At 30.1% G+C, this 24440-nt stretch overlaps 1 protein-coding gene across 1 annotated transcript; it reads left to right on the top strand.

The window, feature by feature from the left end:
* The first annotated feature begins 673 nt into the window (after nt 1–673).
* RpS3A (ribosomal protein S3A) lies at nt 674–24440 on the top strand. Its single transcript, XM_076456192.1, has 7 exons — nt 674–815; nt 9644–9747; nt 14764–14951; nt 17586–17711; nt 18191–18273; nt 20241–20350; nt 24266–24440. Exons 1-7 carry the CDS (start codon nt 754–756, stop codon nt 24388–24390), a joined length of 798 nt encoding a protein of 265 aa, XP_076312307.1. The 5' UTR covers nt 674–753; the 3' UTR covers nt 24391–24440.

Raw genomic sequence — 24440 nt, 5'->3', positions numbered from 1 at the left:
GTGCCAAGTGCATTGAAAGCCAATACAGCAGTTTTAGAGTTGATATTTAATTGGGGTTTACTAACTCATCATACCAAAAGTATGACACATAGAGGTTTAGAAATAATTATGAAAGATGAAGGAAAAAGGGTATAAAAGACAAATTTTAAAGGAATGCCATCCCTTTATTGTATGAAAACGAACTGCACCAAAGTTCGATTGTATGTTGATAGTTTACACTGTGACAGTGGCAAACCTTCAGATTCACAGAGCTAAAGTAATGAGTTCGATTCCCTTCGGTGGACACAGCAGATAGTCCGATATAGCTTTGCTGTAGGAAAACACACGCCATTGAGCCAATGAGAGGCTAGAAATACGCAATGTAATTTATCAAAATGAATGTATAACACTCACACATACACTTATGAGCGTATTTGAAAATTAGAATATTGAGAAATTATTCGTACAGTTTTTAAAATGAAAACAAAGGGCTAGAATAGTAACAAAAATTTACAAATTATATTTTAGAAAACAAGCATATCTCTATTTTATTTTGAAATTAATGAAATAAATTTTCGATTTTTATTATAACACATCACTAGTACAATTTTTAGGAAAAGTTTTATAATACGATATTAATAATATAAATAACCATTAATACAATTTTAAATGTTTCTTCAAAGATCATCTCGTTTTTCATAGTTATGCTGCGTTGCAGTTTAAGTGATCTGAGTTTAGAGTATGCACGTCCTCTTCTAACCTACACGCTCGAAAATGGCTGTTGGGAAAAATAAAGGACTCGTTAAAGGAGGCAAGAAGGGTGCTAAAAAGAAAGTGTAAGTTAGAAATAATTTTATTTACATAAATACAATTCTTTCATATTTTAATTGAATTGAATTATAAAGTGATATTTTTGTAAATGAATGAGATTATTGACGATTTTTAGCACATCACTGTCGCACGAATATTCAATTTTTAATTCATTTGTAACTTATTAACGTTGTTTTCGGATTATCACGCGTAGTATACATAGATATAAATAACAAGTAAAGGAAATTTAGGTAACGCGTCCTAAAATTTGTAGCTTTGCAAAACGATAACTTAGTATCATTATGTGTCAGTAAGACTAACATTATTGTAGAATAATGCAATTAACGTAACTATACACGATAATACACCGCAGTGCAAGTACTCTTTCCAAGTTTTTTTTTTTAATAGATAAATAAATAAAGAGGCTTTAAAATTTGTAAATGGTGATAAATCTTAGTCATAATGGTATTAACATTAGCTTAAAAAGTTGAACAAATAGATCGGACATTTGTTTCTGTTCATCATTTGATATATGATTAAGGCTTACTCTTAATTAGTTTCCTTAGTTATAGCACTGGCATATTTGATAAGATTATGCAATAATTTTATTTTCAAATTTTATATTTCAAGCGTATAAACTGTTTGTAGTAACATTTCCAAAACTTGAATATAAATTGTAATGATTCTCACAAACTTGTAAGGAATGTGGAGTGGTTAAGTTTGCACTTGAATATTATTGCAGTAAGAGATCTCTATCAGTATCTATATTATAAAAAATACCCAACTGATTTTAATGAAAAATAATTTTTGTAGTATGTCGTGGTTTAACTTTGCAAAATCATTTATAAAATTTTATGTTGGTTTAATTGAATTGCAAGTAGTGAAAATAACAAAAAATCATTACTTGTTTCCATAGTTTAAACATATTAGATTTATATTGCAAATTCAGTCACTGATTTAATAAGTAACAAAAACACTTGATTATTATACCAGTAAGCTGACCATGTGTACCGTGTGAATGTCTAATTGAAACAATACAAATAAAATTACCTGTTAATCAGACACTACATGAAACCTGTAACATAGCAAGATGAAATGAAATCCCTGTAAGACACTTTAACCCTTTCACAGTGGACTTGGTGTAATATACACAAGTTCATCCATATGTTTGCATGGATTAAGTGTTTGCACTATAATTTTTATTACAGTATGTGTATCGTCACAAAAGTTGGTGGACTTTTAGTAAATATGACAATTTTTAACGTAAAAAATCAGGTTTTTAATTAAATATTTTTACCAAAATTTTTTTCTGAAAGTTATGAGGGTGTTTGGTTACTTGTTTGAGTGCAGAGTCAATTCATATTATTTAAAAAAAATATTCTCAAATGCTATGTGTAATCTCTAAAACCTCCTAAATATATTTCAGACATTTTCAGTAAGACTGGCTATTTTTTATACTCCAACTATGTGGGTTCTGTAACTTGAACAACCTCGTAACCATTGTAAAAAAGAAATTAGGAAAAAATTATAAATCCTTATGGAATGACTACATGTAACACGAAAATATAAATGTTTAATCTGAGTAGTTTAAGAATCAACACTATATGAACATATATGTTTATTATATTGACCTTTCCAGTCATGTTTAGCTAACATCGCAACTTGCATTGGTGTGGTACATTTTCACTCATGTATCCAATAATATAAAACTGACCTGTAGTCTTCCACGTCTTGGTTGTGTTTTAGTGGATTAGTATTTTGTAATATACAGTCACATTTCCATTATAATAGATTATATACATTTAGAGATTATTACTATTTAGAAATATATTAGTAAACTTGTTTTTATTGAAATCTACAATAAATCAAGAAATGAACATTTATCTGTTCTTTTTATGACCTTTGAACTAGATTGCTAAGCCTTTTAAGATTTTGCCCATGGAAGTCATCAAATTATTTTTGTTTCATGTATAATAAAAATAATAACCAAAACTTACACTTATACCATAAATTTTCATTATTAATATATGATTAATAACCAAGATGTATTTAGATTTACAAAATATGAAACTTCGAGCACACTAAAGACACAACCAACCTTCTTGAAATCTTGATTCAGATGAACATTGTTGCCTTGTCACAGATAAAAATTGCTGAAAAAACCACTAGGGGAACATTCTAAGCTGTGGATTTATCATTTACATGTCACATATTGAAGTAATTGTATGTAAGGGACTTTTTAAAAATGGAAAGAGATAAAAGAGGCTACAGTGTTTTGTTTGATTCAGTATGTTAGCCATGTCTCAACAGAATAAATATTTTGTATTTAAGCTTGTTAATTTTAGTGCTATAAGTTTCAAATATGTACAAATTTATAGATTTAGTATTTTGATATCACAAACACCAAATTTTAAAGTGCTGCATTCAACATACCATGCAACTCACTAAAATCTATATTTAGGTGTGTTCTTTTTATGTTAACATTTAAGAAACTAACCCATATACAGTATTAAAGCTTGAACTATATTCTACAATTTAATTCTATACTTATTGACCTAACTTCATAAAACAGTAGTTCGATAAAATTTGGAATGCAAGTCAACAGTGGGATGACATAGCCTTTGACCCATGGGGAAAGGGTTAATTGAAAATCTATATGAATGAATGTGTATGATATTTATAAATAAAATTAATTAGAACTGTCAGTAGTCAAATGTTAAAACAAGTAATATATTGTGTTTAAATATAAAATTGAAGGAGAGATTTTGCATTCTTATTAGTTTTAAAACAAATACCATGAGTGACAGATAGTACATGTAGTAAACTCCACCCATCTGTGTCATAGTGTGCATTAAATGTTTTATCCTAGCTGTAAGCTATAGTTAATAGGCCTGCTATTTGTTAAAAATCATTTGCTTATTGCCAATTAATCTTTTTTTGGCATATTGTCTGTGAGAATTGTGCAAACATACACATCCATAAATATCAAGTTTTGAATTATGAAGTATGGACTCTAAAGGTAATTGTATATGGCTTGAGTTTTTTAAATTACATAACTAAGATATGTTTATTAATGGCTTTAATGTTTAGTTTGTATGTTTTTAAATAGAAAACATTTCTGGATCCAAAAAACAACCAGGACAATGAGAATTTCCATTTGATACATGTGCTCTTATTTTCCAAATATATACTCACTGGTGCCCTGTTTTTTGGTGCTAAATTCACCTTCTAGTTAGTGCAAAATGGTAAAAAAAGGTTTAGTGGGAGTACAAATGCTTAGAAATGCAGTATGAATTCAGCATGTAATTATTCTGTATTGTTGGTCATTTATTTTGACTAGGGAGATTTATATTTCCAAAAATGTGACTTCACACTGAGGCATATTCCATAGCTAAGTCCTAGGATTTTCCAGAACCCTCTCTAATTTTAGTAAACAAAAATGGTGCCTTTTGTTAAATCTTAATCCTAAGTGCATAAATAGGGTTCATGGAATAAATTCTCCATCTTATATTTTCATACTTCCTATATATAGGTTTTAGAATGTCCACCAGTTAAAATCAGTGATACATATTTTACAGGTGCAAATTAAAAATACAAACCTTTCATCGTTATTTTTTGAGAAATCGGTATTTGTTACACCCACCACTGAAGTTCTTTCCATCTTTGTGCATACTTGTCAACAGTACACATTCATAACCAATAGAAAAAAGCCAGTTTGTAAACTGGATGATTATGATGTCTTTGTTAATTTATTTCAGTAAAAAAGCACAGCTTTCAAAGCAAGTTTTATTAACCCTTTTGCTACAGGTCACAGGCCATATTGTCTTTGTTGACTTGTATTCAAAATTTTATTGAACTACTATTTTATGAATTTATGTTAACTTTGGAATCAAAATTTAGATTATAATTCAAATTTTATTATATGAGTTAATATCTTAATCTGAAGGGCAGTATTAAAAGAACACTTAGGTATAGATGTCTGTGATGATAAAATACCAAGTCTATAATTTCATACAAATTAGGAACTCAAGTACTAATATTTTCAAGCCAGAATACAAAATAAGAACCTCGTATCTTTTTATTTTGCTGAGATATCACTCATATTGACTCAAACTGTTGTTCCATTCAACTCTTTCCATTTTTGAAAACAGTCTCTTATATAAACTAACTTCAGTATATGGCATGTGAATAGCTAATCAACAGCTTATAATGTTTCCCTGGTAGTTTTCTCAGTCATTTTAGTCTGTGAAAAGGCTACCACATTCTTTCAATCCAAGATTTCCAGGAGGTAGGTTGTGTTTTTAGTCTGCTTGAAGTTTCGTGTTCTTAAGTCTGAATAAATCTTAGTTACTAAATTCAATCAATTCTGTGGTATCAATGCAGTTATTTATGATTTTTTGGTTGTTATTTAACTGTATGTGTATAAAACAAAGATTTTGATCACCTCCACGTGCAATATTCTGTAAGACTTAGCAACCTATGTCCAGAAATAACCAAATACAAAATTCATAGCATCAAGAGATAATTGTTCCCTTTACTTGTTGATTTATTGTTCTATATTTTAAGAAAAATGAGTTTAATAATTTTTATATGTGTAATGTATGATAATTAAAATGTAACTATTACAAAATTCTAGTTCACTGAAACAGCCAAGATAGAGAAGACCAATGGTCAGTTTTATATTACTGGATACATGAGTGCATGTGTACTGCATCATTGCAAGTTATGCAATGATAGCTAAGCATGACTTGAAGGTCAGCATAATAAAATATTACTGGTTATGTGACTCATGCATGTGCACCCTATTAATGTTAATTATGTCCAAGTGGAAAGTCAAGTTAAACCTGAAGATGACCTAAGAAGGTAGAAACATTGTTCTCTACTTTAATAAAACTTTTAATGCCCATACCAGCTGTCTCGAGAAAACCGGAGAATCCACATCACCTCTTTGGTCAGTGTGATATCTTCACTGCTAGTTTATCCTCACCATGTGTTAATCATTTCATTTTAGCTATGGTATTTTAAAATCAACTAAGATCATCATAATTCGCTTACTTTAGGTTGATTAAAACTTCCCATTGTACACAAGTTTACAATTATGATTTTCAGTGTTTTCGTTCACTTTCAGATGTTCTGCTTTCTAACATGTAATTTATAAAAATAGCCACTCGCACAATAACATGGGTAAAATTAAAGTAACTGCTAGTATGATACCAATAGAAAAATGAATAAAGTGGGAAATTTTATAATTTCTCCAGGCTATAATCCAGTATCCCTGAAAGTTGTGTTAATCAAGACTAGGGAAGCTGGAAAATTACTGTCAGACAGATGTGCAGGCACAAAGCACTTTAAGCATAGGTGGTTGAATTTTATTTTTTAATCTAAATCAGTAAGTTTTCTTTTTAAAATATTTTTATCTTTATGTTTTACTTTCCTATACACACACAGATATACAGGGTGTTCAGAAAGTCACTGTGCAGTTTTGAAAGTAGCAATAACAGCATTCATTCAATCTATTTCAAGCCAGCAACTGATAGCGGTGTTTAGAAACAAAATATGAAGGATCCAAGCCTGTATTGATGCCAACGGGGGTCACTTTCAACATTGTTTATAATTGTCATTCATATTTACTTCCTGTATTCTATATTGAAACATGTCTGTTAATAAATATACAAGTGCACAGTGACTTTCCAAACACCCTTTGTGTATGTATTGTGTATGTGTGGACTTTAATTAATGTAGTATCATACCTTTAGTTTTTGTAGCCTCTGAGTAAGACTGTAGGTGTGTTATTCTTTTTACATAACATTTCCTATCTAAAACCACATACACACCTTATGTAGTAATGCTTTTGTAATCAAATACATTCATACATGTTGCTATATTTACTTCCCTACAGAAAATCCAGTATGCAGTAGCTTTAAATTCATAATAACTCTTTACGTGAGCAGCTTCTGTGTAAGTGCATTTCTTAGAGAAATTTATTCAGTAACTTAATTGATATGATAGTCCGTTAAAAAGTCATCTCATCTGAACGTGAACTGTGAATGTGGGTTGAAGATATGGTATGGTTACTTTTCAGTCTCGTGTATTGTTGAAAGGAATGTTAAAATGATTATTTAGAAGTGTAGTTTTGCTAATAAAATGTTAAGTTTTTATTAACCAGTATACAATGAATTAACAGTATTTATGCAAAGTACCAGATAAAAAACTTTCAAAAATTAGATTTGTTGGTGGCATTTTAATATTGATTTAATATCAAATGGATCTTTTTACTTTATATCAGGCAAAGGAAGTGAAAATATAAAAATTCTTTAAAAATAATTTTTAAATTTGAATTTCACTAAGTTTGCAATGCTAGCTCTGTCTAGCTAAGCAATTAATAAAAACGGCTAATTGATTAGTCATCAGGCTCATTAGTTGATTATATTCAATTAATTTATTCTCACAAAACTTGGATAATTGAAATAATAGAAAATACTAGTAATCAAAAGTAATAAATTGTAATGACAGTATTTCAGCTAATTCATTGTTTTTGTCATTAATCAGTGTGATCATAATTGTCCCCTGATTAATACTGTATTTTACTTGTGAGAAGCAAACAGTGCATCACAGAGTGTAGTCTTGAAACTTTGTATTAAAAATCTAGTGTAGAAAATAGTGTTTTAACCAGAAACCTTGGTACCCACTCGTCACAATTGTACCTGGCTTTAAATTTACAATTATTATGCAAAGTAGTGTAAACATAGTTACAAAGTTTCTTAAATGGAATTATGATATCTTAAACTTCTACTACTGTTTTCATAAATCCTACATGTTCATTTTTATTTTTTCTTTGCATTTTGTTCTTGCTGGCCATTTGATTGCAATTTTCTGTGCTTAATAAAACCATCACAGTACATCATTGTTATTTCTGTTGCTACCATGCATGTGCATAGCTACATTTCATTCCATATATTGGTACAGATATGTAGACGACATGATTGTGGGATTCACATCTACAGAACACTCACATAATTTTTTTCAATCACATCAATTCTATAAATCCCAACATTTAACTTCACATGTGAACAGAAAGAAAGCAATCGAATATCATTTCTTAACCTCAAAATTACAAGAACCGATACACAATTTAAGACGGGAATCCACCAAAAAAAATCACCAGTACTGGACTATACATTCCTTGGGACTCAGCACATGAAACAAAACAAAAACTCAACATACTAAGAAACCAAATAGGCACAGCCACAAAACTATGCTTGCCAGATGAAACTAAGGACAAATTAGACAAAATAAAACAATACTTCATCAACATCAACAAATTTCCTCCACAAACTGTAGAAAACCTTATGTGCACACATCTAGACAAAATGCAAAATCAACCAACAAAAGTAAATGTATCCCACAAATTAAAAAATCACGAAACCATATACTGCTGCATACCATATATTCCCGACATCGGCAGAAAAATAACCAACATTTAGTAAAAACTAGTAACAAAATATGACATTCCAGTTAATACCAAGTTTATTTAAAAACCAGGCACAAAACTAAGGTCTATACTATGCAAAAACTACACTGACAAACACTACACAAACATTATTTATAAAATACAATGTGATAACTGCTACAACTTCTATATTGGAGAAACAAGTAGAAAAATGTAAACCATATTCAAAGAACATAAAAAGTCACTTTCACACATTTTTGAACACTGCAAATCAAATAAATACAACATAACCATAAAAAACATCCAAATACTAAATAAAGAAACAAACATAAACAAACGCAAAATTAAAGAAGCATTACTTATACAACAACTTAAGTCTAAAATAAACCAATACAAAGGAACACCTTTATACCTATATTAATAAATATAATCAAACATCTAAGCACGCCCTCTACATTCCTATACTTGATGACACAACCACCTTCAAACATGTGGTCAGCTATCGGTCAGTTACCTCTTTCTTTCTTTGTGAACCTGACGATGACTGAAGAGGGTTGAAATGTTGTTTGCTTCTCTACATAGTGCTTTCTCTACCCATACCAGCTGTGTTTACATATATAAGGGTCTGATACACTATTAATAAATTAAATATTCCTTAGACTTCCATACTGAGAAGTTTGGGAATGGTTTTGTATGCTATTTGCAAATGATTCGACATGCTGATTTGTTGGCTCATTAGTGTCTGCCAGTTTCTCAGCAGCTCTCTAAAATGGAAAAATTGGCACATGTTCTGCACATTAAAGACTACTTGTATATCTTGACCAGCCTTCACATGTAAACTGTGATATTAACAAATCAGTTGTATTACTCAAGCAACATAAGTTTGTTACAATATTACTGGTCCTAGTTCCTTTATGTGCTGTATCATGAACTTCTTCACCCCATCCTGGACTGTTTTAATATTTTTAATCTTACTTTGCAATCTGTCTGTTCTGGTCAGATTTGTTTTCCACTACTGCTGCAGCTGTTTAGTAAGCAGTTGGGTCATGCAACTTTTATCTAAACAAGTAAGTTTACTAATGCAGATAATTTAGTTGGTCTGCTTCTTTAGTACTTGAGCATCTGCCCAGCTCAAAAGTCCTTGGGTATATAGAAAAATATCAATGACTAAATATCTTTTATGTTATAAACTAGCTGTTAAAAAACCTATAATTGGTATAGTATAAAAACATTTGCACATACTGTTAACCACTTCCTGTTAGAAATTTAGTGTTGGGCAGTTATTAGTGACTAGCCATTATTGGATATGTGTTGCTTTATAAGGAAGTATTTATCAAACTGTGATTTAGATTATATACAAACTGAAATAATTTTAAATTTATTCTAAATTTTTTTTTATTCCAGTGTTGATCCTTTCACTCGCAAGGATTGGTATGATGTCAAAGCACCGGTCATGTTTAGTGTGCGTAACATTGGCAAAACCCTGGTTAACAGAACTCAAGGAACACGTAAGTAAAGCAGCTAGAAGGATAGGGAAGATTGAAGAAGTAATGATCTATTACAAACATTGTTGCATTTATGGCCTTCTTAGGGGGACTTTTAACCCTTTCAAGATTTGTCGAGGGTCAGAGGCCACATGTTTGACTTGCATTTAAAATATTATTCAGCTACTATTTTATGCATTTATGTCAATAAATTTTGTATTGAATTGTAGATTATGAGTCAAACTTTAATATTGTATATCAGAACTTTTAAAGTAAATATTAACAGAACACATCTAAATATTTTTTGAGTCTCGTATGTTAAATGCAGTGTTGGTTCAGATTAGATGTTTGTGATGTAAGAATACTAAGTCTAGTTTTGTATGAATTAGGAACTCAAATTAATGATATTGACAAGCTGGAATATAAAATAAGGACCTCATATCTATTTTGTTGAGATGTTGCTTATTTACTGAATCAAACAGTGGCCCTTGTTTACCTTTTACCATTTTTTGAAAAAGTTCACTTATATATATTTATTTGAATATATGACATGTGAATAACGAATAAACAGCTTCAAATGATCCCCTAGTGGTTTTCTCACATCTTAGCTGTTAAGATTACCATGTTCTTTCAAACCAAGATTTCAAGGAGATACCTTGTGTGTCTAGTCTTTTCCAGGTTTCATGTTTTTTTATACCTAAATACAACTTAGTTACTGAGCTTGATAAATTATAGTGGAATTCTTTGTTATTGATATAGTAATTTGATTTTTTCATTATTCAACTCCATGTACAAAAAAATTGAAGTATATTTACATCCTCCTTGTGCAAATTTTAAGGCTAAGCAGCCAAGTTCAAAGGTCATAACTATAAGAGATAACAGTTTTCTTTATTTATTGTTCTGTATTAAAAAAAATGTATTTTTAAACAGTAATAATAATCTATATACATATAATATATAATAATTGAAATGTAACTTTATGTTACCAAATACTTGACCACTGAAACACAGCCAAGACACAGTCAGTTTTATGTTCATGGATACAATAACATGAGAGCATGTGCACTGTATCAGTGCACATTATGTAATTTTAACCAGGCCCAAAAGAAAGGTCAGTACGACAAGTAAAAATATAAATACGTAATGCTCTGAGAATTAAAGTACTTAGACTAAACACTTGTAATAAAGGTGAGCGTTTGATAACGCACCAGTTCACACTTGACAGCTATCTTCATCATTGGCTTATGCCATGGTTTATGAAATACAAGACTGTAAGTAATATTCCATATACTTATGCTTATATATAAATAAAACGTTTGTGTAACCATTGTCATTCCAGCAATGAAAGAATTGCACATGCAATTCTGAAAGTTAAACTTAAGGGAAATCACTATTGCATGATGGTACAGTTTTTAACTGTAAACTTTCAAATAAGTAGGACATTTTAATCACTTTTTTGAAAAACTTGAAATTAACAACAAAGTGTTATGAAAATTAGAGTAACAGAAGAAACAGATTTTTGATTAAAGTTGCTAAGAAATATTTGAAAACTTGTACTATATAAGGTGGAAGAAAACATTAATAAGTGGTGTTAAATACATAAAGGAAATTCAATTATATTGATCAATTTTTTATCCTGTAATGATGTTCTAGCTGCTGTGTGCCACAACCTTATTGTTATATCAGTAAAATTATCATCAAGATGTACTTTGATTCAAATGTTTTATATTATCCGAATTTTAATTTCAAAGTAGTAAAGAAATTTTGAGTCCTCACAATTGTTCTCAGTTTTCCCACTTTCGTTATAGTTCCAGTATCCTAACATGTACAATGTCTGTTATTTAGACAGTTTATAAACAGTTACAATTTGTATTGTTTTGTCACAACATTATAGCTTTAACCCTTTCCTGATGGATCAAAGGCTGTATCATTGTACTTATTGACTTGCATTCTGAATTTTATTAAACCACACTTTTGTAAGTTCATCTCCTTCAGTTTGGTATGAAACTGTAGATTATAATTTGTATTTTCATGTTATATATTATTTAATTTCTTAATATAAAAGTAAATACTAAACAAAGACCTAAACATCAATTTTTGTGTGTCATATAATGTGTTGAATGCAGCACTGATTCTAATTAGGTGTTTGTGGTGTCAAATTACAAAGTATAATTTTGTACAAATTAGGAACTCAAATTACCAATATTGAAAAGCAAGAATTTAAAATAAAAAACATTTATCTTTTCTGTTTGCTGAGCTATCACTATACTTAATGCCCTCCAGCTCATCTAGATAAACTCTGCTGTGTTTAAGCTTATTAATAAAACCAGATTATAGAAACTAAACAGATAAACAGTTGAAATTGTGAATAATGTGGAATTAAGTTCTTAAAAGAAACTATTTATTGACTTGAAAGAGTTTTCATTTCATACTTTTAAATGTTTTTTTGAAGATTCAGCCACAGCTAGTGTTAGGTAAAGAAAATAAGAGATCAAATATGAACTGTAACCTTGATTTTTCTTTTCAGTAGGTGTTTCTACAAACTGAAAATTAAAATTGTAAAAAGTAATTTAATTCTTAGAATAAAAATACCTTGCACTCAGAATAGTTGGAATCTGTGTTGAGCTGACTTCATTAACTCATAAGTTTAGTAAAAATATAAGAAAAAGGTATTTTTTGTTTACAACAGAATTGCAATATTCACTAATAGCTTGCCAAATTTCAAGAAAACACTTTGTAAATTCATAATTATAGTAAACATTGCCACATATGCTTCACAAAGTAGTATGTGGAAAACATCAGTGCTACCTCCACAAAATAATTAAAAATTGCTAATTTAAAAGAAGTAAGTTGAATTAAAATCTAAAGATTATATTTTCAAGCCTACAACTAGGACTTTTTTCTTTCTTTTTTATAAAGCAAACCAAATAGGCTGCAAATAGTGTCTTCTGCTCACTCTTGTCACATAACTCTTTTAGCCACACATTTTGTTGTAAATTAATACAAGAAAAAGACTAGACATAAACTAAATGACTACTAATAAATAATATGCACTGGCAATAATCATCAGTACTGTTTTAAATAAAAAATTGTATGACTGAGATAGTGTAATACCTTGTCATAGTACTGTAAAATTTTGCTAAACATGCACTGGTCTGTAAAAAGCAAAAGCTCTAGCAAAGTCATGATGTCATCATGAACCAATGAGTGGATAATTATCATTTTTCTTTCTTGGGACTGGTAGGAAAAGGCTATTGGTTTGATTTCTTTTGAGTTATATTTTCGTGGAACTTAGAACCAATCTTTATGGAACTTGGATTCTGACCAAAATAAAGTTTTGTCTGATTGGATAAAATTACTCCTTATGTGTCTCAAGAAAAAGCTTCCTTGTGAAAAGTAGGTAACTTCAGGCATATGCAGGATGCCTATTCTACACTGATGATGCAGTGTAAACAAGCAGTAAAGGCAAATAGGAATTTAAACCATAATAATATTAAAATATATTTGAATTGCATTGGATGGTCTTAGTATTGAATATATATTTGTGTGGGTAAATATCTATTCTCAGTGAAGACAACTTACAACTTCAGATAAGTTTATTTATTCAACCCAACTTTTTGCTTTACACCTTTTTGAAGAGTAATGAATGTTACGAGTACTAAACTGATTTTAAGTTGAAGTAACCAAAAAGAATATAAGGGGTCACTCATTACACATGAAACATGCTTGAAAGTATTGTTAGATGGACTATACTCACTGATCTTAAAGTTATTTTTTTTTCTTTTAATTATTAAGAGCCCCTTATTATAGGCTTGAATATAAGCTCTGCAATTTAAGTTGTTTCTGTACTAATTTGGCATTCTCGGTTCCCCCTATCTAAATTAATAATTTTAAGCTATCTATGTGAATATGCATTCAGTTGAATGTTAATGTTTTTCAGCAGTTTACTGTTGTATTAGGTTTTTTTCCTCATTCGGCCATTATTTTGTAAGCCAGGTGGGTTTGTGCCTGATATTTCATGTAAACACATTTAAGAGTTGAGAAATCTACCATGGGGATTATGAGACTAGAAACTGTTAAAGCTATACATGTTGTTTACTCTAATAAAATTAAACATTTCTGGTTAACATAATATGGAATATTCTGACTAGTATAATGAAGCTTGAATAACTTCTACATTTCTGCAATGCTTGAATGGCTTCAAAGAGTTTGTTAGTAGTGAAGAATTTAAATTTTAGTAGGGTGTGAAAATCTCAACTTTCAAGAACGAACATAAAAAATAGCCCTACAACCTTTGCAGGAGGACTTTTCTGGACTTTGGGAAGTCCTGAACTATTTTCAGGCTCTTTGTCCTGAACTGAACTTTGTTTCTAGGATTTTAATGATGGATTCAACATTTTTCTTTTGCCAGTCAGTGCATGTGTTTAGACTGATGCAGAAACAAATGCAGGTAGTACAAGCAATGCTATCAAGTGATTTGTATAATGTGATCATTAGCATGCATTTGTTGTTGTGAAAGTAAGTAAATATATGTAGCCCCATTTCCCAGTATAATTGGTAGTGAACATAGGTTAGGCATACCTAGTTCCAAGAGTTTTGTGGCTGGTTCTTAAGTTAGAAAATTTGTTGAGGCTTGCACTAGGGTATTTGTGACTAATTAGATATTTGTTGCTAGTAAAACAGTATGTATTACTGCATTTTTGTCAAGACTTGTCAGCTATAAATATATCTAAACCCTTTAAAAGGGCTTAAATCTATAATTTTGGTCTTTGAATAACAAAAAAGCTGACTATTGTAACAATATTGACCTGCAGAGAAAGAAAATATTTTTTTTGACTGGATGTTATATTACTTTTCTACAAGGTTAGAAATAAGCTATGAGCATATTTGCAATATATCACCATTTTGCTTTAAAAAGTAACATATTAAGTGTGAGTACATCTCCACCTCCACTCCACCAAAAATATATATAGGTTTTCTTTATTACTTGTATTAGTTTAAAAGAAATGCTATATTAGAGCTTTCTTCTCTTCTTCTCAGGAATTGCTTCTGAAGGGTTGAAAGGTCGAGTGTTTGAAGTATCATTAGCTGACCTACAAAATGATGAAATTGCTTTTAGAAAATTTCGACTAATTGCTGAAGAAGTTCAAGGACGTAACGTTTTAACCAACTTTCATGGAATGAACCTAACTACTGATAAACTTCGCTCCATGGTCAAGAAGTGGCAGGTAAATAGCACTATCATTTAGTTATTGTTAATAGTTCAACATAACTCGTACAAATTTCAGAGTGAAGTGTGGTACCAAAAAGCAATTTATGTTTATCCTTTATTTCATAAAGATCTTTATGAGAGAAGAGCTGGTAAATGATTCGGACTTTTGTTGTTTTCTTCTGAACATTCAAATACTATATATTTTTCAATTAAAGTAGGTGTCCAATTATTTATTTTCAGATGCTTTTACACCCTGTATAATACTTGTTCAGGGCTATCTGATTATTAAATTTTGGCTCACAAGTCAGAAATCTGTTGGTATTGCTTACTAGAGAGAAAACTTGGCCACCTTGCTTTCCTGGTGAATCTGCAAGTGAATATCACTCACATTAGTTGTTCGAGGTCAAGCAAGTGTGGTCTAAGCCATCTAGTAATAGCACTTTAGTAGAAGCATTTCCTTTGAATGTAGGGGAGATCAGAGATGAGCAGTCCCTAACTAGCTAGTTTGCCCAGATGGTTGATAATTAACATTATGGCATATTCATTTTATATCTATGAACATTCAGTTTTTAATAATAAAAAAATGCAAATTTTTTTACTCCCTCGCCTTTTAAATACCCAACTGCCTGGAAGAACGTGTGCCATGAAGTGCAAGGAGGGACATCTATTTAACACTATTTTTATTAGAAATTTGCAATTTGTTCACCTTGTCTTTTTATTGAGAACCCTACAATTATTCAGAACTGTATGGTACAAGTTCACTGTAATTGTTATTTAAGGTCTTTATTGAGATTTAATAAGCAAATATTACATGTATGAGATTTTACCAAAGGTTATTTATTAGCATGTTCTACCTATTAAAAGCAAAATGTGGAATTTTCATGTATTTGGTGGTTTTCTATGATGTTTTAAAATGGACTGTAAGATACTTTTTAGTTTAACCCTGAGAGCAGTCATAATTACCAGGTTTTGCATATACTGAATTGTTCCAAAATAATTGTACATTGTACTGGAAATTACAAGCTTAGAGATAAATACTGGCAATTGTACCATAACGTATGGAATTCTTGTAGTGTTTATAAACCTACTGAGTCCATAGTAAAGCAAGTTGTGCAATGTTTATCTTGATGGGTGAAACAACTAAAACCTCCTGTATTCAGTGTGAAAAATTGTCCTTATTGTTAACTAGTGTATATAATACTAATTTAAGAATGATTTATGAGAACAATACATCTTAAAGCTCGGCCATTCTGTAGATATAAATATTTTCAATAAAGATGTCAAACATTTTTGAATAAAAATGAAGAAACATCTAAAGTTGTTTGTCATCTTTATTGAAAATTGTTTCCATTCTTCAGTTGTTACTGAAAACTTTTAAAAAATAACAAAATAGATGTAAAACAGACTAAACTGAACAAGCAGAATTATATGCTCACAGAAATTGCAAAGTAAAATAAGAGAAACGAAACCAGGAATAAGAATTTTCATGTATTGTTAAATATTTTATATTAAAGAAGATTGTTTGGAAATGTTTGTAGACTTAGAGGTGCAACTTTAGAAGTATTTACACACACACTGAGTAAATTATGAGCTATAATTTGTAACAGTATACTTCAAGTTATTTAAACATACTAGAGTCTAAGGTTCATTATCTTTCTTTTTTCCTTATAGGTAGTTTTTGTAAGTTCTACTTTAAAACCAATTTATGTGAAGGTTTCTGATGTTTTGAGTCATATTCGAAGAATTCTATGTGAATGCTTCTCTGATCATATTTTGAATTTATGGAACAAGTATTTGAATATGGGGGAAGAAATTCTATAAATATTTGTTTGGATCCCCTAAATTAAATTGTCTCACATTATAAATTTTACAATGAATATACTGATATTGTTTGAAAGTAGCCAAAACATGGGAAGTTTACCTGAACTGTGCGTACTGTATTTATCTGTCTAAGTTTGCCTTTAAATTTGTTCCACTTTCTGTCAATTCTAATACATGTGTTGTACGCATAGAAAATGACTTTACGGTACAGTAATACAGTATGGGTAACTATACTATGCGGTGTTACTGTCCTCCTGTACTTACATTTCTTTTTTATTAAAATATTGTTGCAGTACAAAATTAAAATGTGTTTACATTATCATTACTACATTATTACTGTATTAATGAGTAAGAGTGTCTTTAGATAGTGTCTGGGAAGCATTTAGTACTGTATATAATCTCATACATAGAAGTTTTAAAACTGCATCCAATATTCGCGGTTTTTCGCTATTCGCGGGGGTTACGTTCCCCCCGCGAATAGCGAGGGGAATACTGTATGTTGGAAAGTCAAATATTTATAATATTTGATTTGTTTTTGTAAACATACCATGTTTTACAATTATGCAAATTATTAAATCATTTTCAGGTGATTTCATTTTCCAATAAAAGAGGTTTTGGTTTAATTTTTTCTACATGTATAGGTTAGAGTGGTTTCCTTCTAAAAAAATACCTAAATCAAATGCCATCCAATGAGTGATTTTAAAACTAGATTTTTAATAAATCATCAATTTTGTGGAGGGGAGATTCAAATAATGCAGATAATGTACATGCATTCTAATGTACTTTTGGATTTATACTAAGGTAACTGTGGTTTATTTCCTAATTTCAGACTTTGATTGAAGCTAATGTGGATGTAAAGACAACTGATGGTTATCTTCTTCGAGTATTCTGTATTGGCTTTACTAGGAAGTGGCCCAACCAAGTAAAAAAGACCTGTTATGCTCAACATACTCAGGTTGTATAAGCTTAAATACTCATCTTTGTGTGTTTATCACTAGAAATATTAAAAACTACCTGTGTACTTTTTGTAAAAGTGGAATGGTAATTTCCCTCTGTTTCACAATATTTTAAGCACACAGTAAAACAAACTTATGGGCATCTTTTGTTTTTTTAATGTGCAAATACTAAACCTTTTTTTTTCCAATACAAGCTATAAATTTGCAAAAAGTGCACATTTTTATGAAACATTTTACATGTGTGAATGAATTGATTATCAGTGACAAAGTGTACTAAAATGGTTGAACAATTTTAATAGATGGAAAAAACCACACTGTGAAAACTTATTTCAGTATGTGGTTAGAATTAACAAAAAAGCAACTTTATCAGTCACTTGCCCAATTTGAATTTTTTTTGTGGTTACTTGTTTGGTACGTGTAATTAGTACATCAACTCTGCATTTAATTTAATTTTTTTTCATTTAAATTTGATGAGTAGGTTCGAGAAATCAGGAAAAAGATGGTAGAGATAATGACCAGAGAAGTTTCTTCCAGTGACTTGAAAGAAGTCGTGAATAAATTGTGAGTTCTTGAGTTTTATATGCTATTATTAATGTAAATACATGAAACTTTCCCTTATAGCTTAACTACTAGTATTTATAATTTGATTGCACATGTGAATTGAAAAAAATTATAGAAAATTAGTCTTTTATTAACTTTCAAATTTTATTTTGGTTAGTGGTAGCATAATATCCAGTTCTTTGTTTTAATTATTTAATGAAATTTAAAGGGTGGCCTGGCATTGGCAGGTGGGTTAAGGTGTTTGACTTGTAATCTAAGGGTCACTGGCTCAAATCCCCATCGCACTAAATATGCTTGTCCTTTCAGTCTTGAGGGCCTTATAATGTGACAGTCAATCCCACTATTCATTGGTGGAAGAGAGAAGCCCATGAGTTGTTAGTGGGTGGTGATGACTAGCTGCCTTCCCTCTAGGCATACACTGCTATATTAGGGATGGCTGGTGCAGGTAGCCCTTGTGTAGTTTTGTGAAAAAAAAAAAAAAAAATTATAAAGGGAAATTTATTAAATCCCAGAATGTTTGAGACAAAACAAGAGCTTTCTAAAGAAATTTTTTATACATTTCTTTTAACTCTTATTCCTTTCACTTTGGCAATGGTTCTGTTGTCTATGATTGGTGTCTAAACCTTTTTCTAGTCTGTTTTCTATATAGAACAGCATCTGATGGTGTTAAGCCTCAGTTTTGAAACTTTTAACAAATATTAGTTGAAGGTGTCAATTTCAGTACCATTATTCCAGTTGTATTTCGTATTTAAGGCGGTGATAAATGCATGTGATGGAACTTTAATCTCTGGATTTTACAATGTGAATGTGTGGCATATATTACAGTAATTGCTATTTTATATGGACATATTCAGTAGTGGTCAATTACTTTTTATGAGCCTTGGAAAAAACTGGATGAGATGTGTGTAATGTTTATTATTTCTCTGTAGTAGTTTATATCATGCTGTATTGTAAATCTATAATATTCGTTATTGAAAGATTCATTCAAAATATGTATTTTTTTGGGAAAGAAATTGATTCAGAAATGTTAGGGTTATGATCTTGTGTAGCATGTGCATATTCTTTAGGTCTATGTGAATTAGATTCATTGCTTTGAAGTGTAAGTTTGATTTTTAAATTTTTTGCATTTAAATAAGCAGTTTCAAGTTAAATAATTTAGTGTAATTTTATATTTAATTCTTAATAATAAATATGATTGAGTATTTAGGTTTAACTACTGTACCACCTGAAATAATTTTATTTTCCCTTCTTACCATCTTAAATATCTAGTAAGACCCACAATTGTTTTATAATTGAAACTGAGTGTACAAGTGAGTACGATATAACCCACAAGAAGGGTACCTTGTACTTGTTAACCTTGGAGTTGTCTATCAAGATAACTTGTATTTCTGTTACTTCCAACATGAAAGTATTCAAAGGACTGAACATTTTCTGCGACTTCTGTTGGTTATCATGGGTTTGGCTGTACTATACTGTTTAAACCTTATTGTCTGTTTGTAGTACAACTTTTAATTTAAATATTTATATTTTTATTGTTTAATAAAAACCTAAGATTTTCAAATGATCTAAAATTTTAATTTTTGCTGAATTAATAGTAATTGTCTTAAATGATGGATAGAGTTTATCTTGTTTCTGAAGTGTAGTTTCACAGATAGTCACTGACAGCACATTGGAACTTAAGTTCAGTCCTTTCTGGAACAAAACTGAATTCATAAATTACTTTATCAAGTTGCACTGCTTATTTTTAAAAAAATTATTTGGTAAGGAATGATCTTGTTTATAATAATTTGTGATAAGAACAGTGCGTGTTATTTCATTACCTGTGTTGAGAGCACTGGTTCATTATAAAGTCATCAAGTTGACCACAAATAAATTAATTTTATAAGTTAAAATCTTTCCCTTTTCTAGTTTTAATCAAAACATTTCTTGGTGGTTTTAATAATGATTTACTTGTGACAATTGTATAGGATCCCAGACAGTGTTGGAAAAGATATTGAAAAGGCTTGTCAAGGAATCTATCCATTGCATGATGTTATGATCAGAAAAGTAAAGGTGCTTAAGAAACCTAAGTTTGAGTGTAAGTAACTTCCTTCTTTTTATATAGGGAATTAATCTTGTTTTTGATGTTAATGAGTTCCTCTCTTTAGACATAGCTTTATATAACTCTTGTTTTGTCATTGTAATTCCAAATATTTTACTAAGCCCAAGTGAATCTATTTATGGTCTTGTTTTCAAGATCTGTATGAGTGGAACATAATGTTTTTAAACTCCCTCAACTCTCATTGATATTGCTAGTTTCAATCTAGAATACAAAATTAGCAAGTAAATATCAAGTATAATAAATCTTGCAAAGACAAGTGAGGACAGATATGTGTATAACCCAGCTAACTATAGTGATATAGGTTTCAATACTACAAAAAGTTATTGAATCAAGATAGTCAAAACTACAAAACCTGAGTTACTTAAATGTTAAGAAATACCTATTTTGGCAAATCACTAATTGTTAGTCTCAGCCAAAGTAGGGATAAAAAATGTATTTTAGTAACTTGTATAGTTTTACCTTTTTTGTTTTCATATTTTTTTGTGTAGCATTAAAACTTTCTATATCACTATGCTTAGATGAGTTATGCATATATTGGGCCCTACTTGTATTTGTAAAATTTATTTCTATTTGAAATGTTATAAATTGTTTTTTCCTTTTCATTAGCTTAATTTTTCTACACCAGCAATAAATACCAAGTAAGGGACATTTGTATACTCAATTCAGTTTTAATGAGCAGTATCTCTACTAACCTACCCTCAGATATAATTGTGCCCAAACTAGTGCCTTATCCATTTTATATATATAAATGCACTCACACACAGTAGTATTCTTTTTGGTACAAGAATGGAATACTTTTGACTGCAGACATACAAAGTAGAGCGATAAGGTTCTTTGTATTATCTGGAAAAGTCACTTTTTTAATTGAAACTTTATATTTAAATTTTGATTCACTTCATAAATATCTATAGCTATTTAGGTGATTTGTAACTACAAAGAGCTTTAATTTTGTTCAACAGATTAAAATATATATATAATTATGATGAAATTGAATATTTATTTAAAAAAAAAATCAAAGATTCTCAGTCAAAGACTTGTAGATTTAATACAAGGTGCATTAGACAAAAACAGATCTCCATTTCACTGTTGAAATGAATGTTTGTAAAAAGCTTTATTTTTAAAAAATGCTCTTACTTTGCCTTGTTTGTTAAAGCAACATTATATACAATGAAATATTAAAATAATTAGTTTGATTGTGATGTGAGTAATATGGTTTAAGTCTCCCTTTATTTCAACGTGGACTAGATCCCTGGGACCAGTTTTATATAACTAATTTTAGCAATAGGAAGGTACATAGAATATACCATCCAGTTTCTTAGGGCTTGTGTAATTCATTGTCTTTTGATCAACTTTCCAATAGCATGTGACTTGTTAGACATAAGGCTCTACATTAATATCTTAAGCTGTAAGTGACTATAATAGGTTACTAGTGCAGGGCTAATTAGTTTTTGCTCATAAAATTGTTAGATGTATCAAATATTGTAAGTATAATGTACATGTATAATATCATATAAGTTTTGGATTGTTAACTTACCACAGCTGTTTTCTCTCTGCTTTTCTGTCTTTTTCAGAATTGAATATTCAGTTGTTTTGTTTTTGTTTTTTAATTTATTTTTTTAAAGAGATTTCCTTGCTTTACCTCTTTGTATCACTCCATACTATCCTGAGCATTACTTTCCAAAACCATATTTCACTGGCTTATAACTGGTTCACAATGTCTACTTACTGTCCAATATCTGCATATATAAAGAACAGACCAAACATAACATTTGGGAACTTAAGTTTTAGTTCAGTATTTGCCTAACTGTTTGGAAATAATCTTTTTGTCATTCCTATAATTTTCTTTATTTCTTCTTTGCTTCATCAGTCTGTTGATATAGCAAAGCCTAAATATTTAAATTTATTCACTGATTTTATGTTATCTCCTTTGCTTTCTATATTAGGGGACAAAGGTTTCTTTTTCCAGTAAAGATGGTGTCTTTTTTTTTTTCCTCTATGAATCTACTGTTGGAACATGTTTGTACAGTTGCTTCCTTGACCTTTTCATAGATGTTTTTATTTGCATTTCAGTTACCCTTATTTCTTGGCATTGTTAATGCAGCCATATTTCTTTTGCTTCTTGGTGTGTGTATGTTTTGTTGCTTTTTTTTTTTTTTTACCTCTACCTAATATTCCATACATCTGGTTATTGTTTTGATAGTCTTGTAATTTATGTGAGGTTTAAAATGTCTTTGTCATCCATGCGTTTCTCTTTTTTGGGGATAATCCATTCTGTTCTTTCTATATCTGATATTTTCATTTATTACATATGCTAGAGAGATGAATGTTTTCATTATTAGAAACTATGTATTTCTTTTCATCTTGGGACTTGATTTAAATAGATGAATTTGGTTTTTGACTTCAAAACTCTTTTCATCTTGGTCTTAATTTTACAAATCACACGTACAGGGTCACTTCTGCAATTTACCTCCCAAACTGCTTTAGCATATTTAAGTTCTTTATGAAGAAAAAGAAAAATCAGTCTGGTTCCTTTTCATGTTTCTTAGACTGAAATAGCCATCTTCACCAATGATTTTGAAACAGGGTTTTTCCAACATTACATTATGGTTTCTGCAATATTCAACCAGTTTCTCTTTGAGCATAGTTGATCGGGTTCTATTCTTAACTTTCCTATCTCCAGTGTTTGCATTAAGGTTGTCCGTAAGGCTGAGAATTTCTTGATTTGTACTGTTTCAAAGTATATGAGTAGATTACAAAGTCAAAAGTTTAGTGATCATCATTAGTTAGTCACCGATCTCGCTTTGTTAAATTGCCATGTTGGTAAGTAGTGAGAATGCTTTCATTACTTGTTTCAAGCTATCAACTAGTATTAATGTTGAACCCTTATATTTTGTATGTGTGCATTTTTAATTCCAAATGGGGTGGTTAAAAGTGAGTTTTTATAATTACATTTAATGAAAAATTAATGGCTGTTTCAAACTTTCTAGTAATCATATTTTTGTTGTCTGTATTTGGTATTGAACAAAGCATAGGAGTTGCAAATTATAATATACAAAATATGTTCACACCATTCACTTATCTTCACAGTTAAATAAACTGGCTTTCGTATACTTGTAATGATAATACAGACAGAAGTAGTTCATGTTGTAAATCTTTAAGCAAACCTGAGATGCAGAGGTATAGGTTTTTATAGTAACAGTAATGATCATGCTGAAACTATAAGAAGCAAGCACAGAATATTGCATGCTGTATTTTTGTACACTGGACTGCTGTTGTAAATCTACTTTCATATGTTGCTGGTAACAAAATTACATTTATTCATGAGCCATTCTCTAGTCTGAAGTGCAATATTAATTGAGAAGTGCTAAAAATACTCCATGCTTGAATAAATACACAACTTGTACAGAAAACATTATGGTTTGTTTTCCAATTAACTATGCAATTATGATTAATTTTTTGTGCATTTTGTTGAACAGTACATCTGCTTTGAGATTCAGTTTTTGTATTTTTAGTTTATAAAGATAATTAAAGTGACATTCTAAGCTATGTTTAAGACTGTTAATATACCTGAACAAGACACTATTTCTTTATATTGTGTTAAGTTTATTGTAAAGTATCATGCTTTATGGATTTTATCTAAGCACAAAGCTAGTCTTTTTATACCAGTCATTAAAGTTACGTAAGTTAAATTATAATTTGTGTATACAAGGAAAATATTTATAAAAACAAATGTTTCATTTTTAGTTGCAATTAACCGAGGAGGCATATTAACACCATTATAACTCCTTGTCTGTTGACAATTTTTGAGTTTTGTGTTTGTGTTAGGGTTTACATGTGGGCCTCCATCATTAACCAAAGTTTGTAATGTAGAATTTGGTATATTTATTGCAGTGGGTAAACTGTTAGAAATTCATGGTGAAGGTGCTGGAAAACCTACAACAACTACTACAACGGAAGAAGGAACAGTTATAGAGAGACCTGAGGGTTATGAACCACCTATTCAGGAGGCAGTTTAAAATGTTGGAACTTGTGAATAACAATTCGAAATAAAGAATCGTATTAAGAA

The sequence above is a fragment of the Tachypleus tridentatus genome, chromosome 9 (assembly GCF_004210375.1).
Source record: "Tachypleus tridentatus isolate NWPU-2018 chromosome 9, ASM421037v1, whole genome shotgun sequence".
Classification (NCBI taxonomy): domain Eukaryota; kingdom Metazoa; phylum Arthropoda; class Merostomata; order Xiphosura; family Limulidae; genus Tachypleus; species Tachypleus tridentatus.
Note: the sequence above shows the minus strand (reverse complement) of the source record. Positions and strands in the feature narration are given on the sequence as shown.

What these genes read in the sequence shown, in the direction of transcription:
- RpS3A (XM_076456192.1), top strand. Translation starts at nt 754, where the DNA reads ATGGCTGTTGGGAAAAATAAAGGACTCGTTAAAGGAGGCAAGAAGGGT. An exon ending in TAACAGAACTCAAGGAACAC is followed by an intron (nt 9,748 to 14,763) that starts GTAAGTAAAGCA and finishes TCTTCTTCTCAG; the next exon opens with GAATTGCTTCTGAAGGGTTG. An exon ending in CCATGGTCAAGAAGTGGCAG is followed by an intron (nt 14,952 to 17,585) that starts GTAAATAGCACT and finishes TCCTAATTTCAG; the next exon opens with ACTTTGATTGAAGCTAATGT.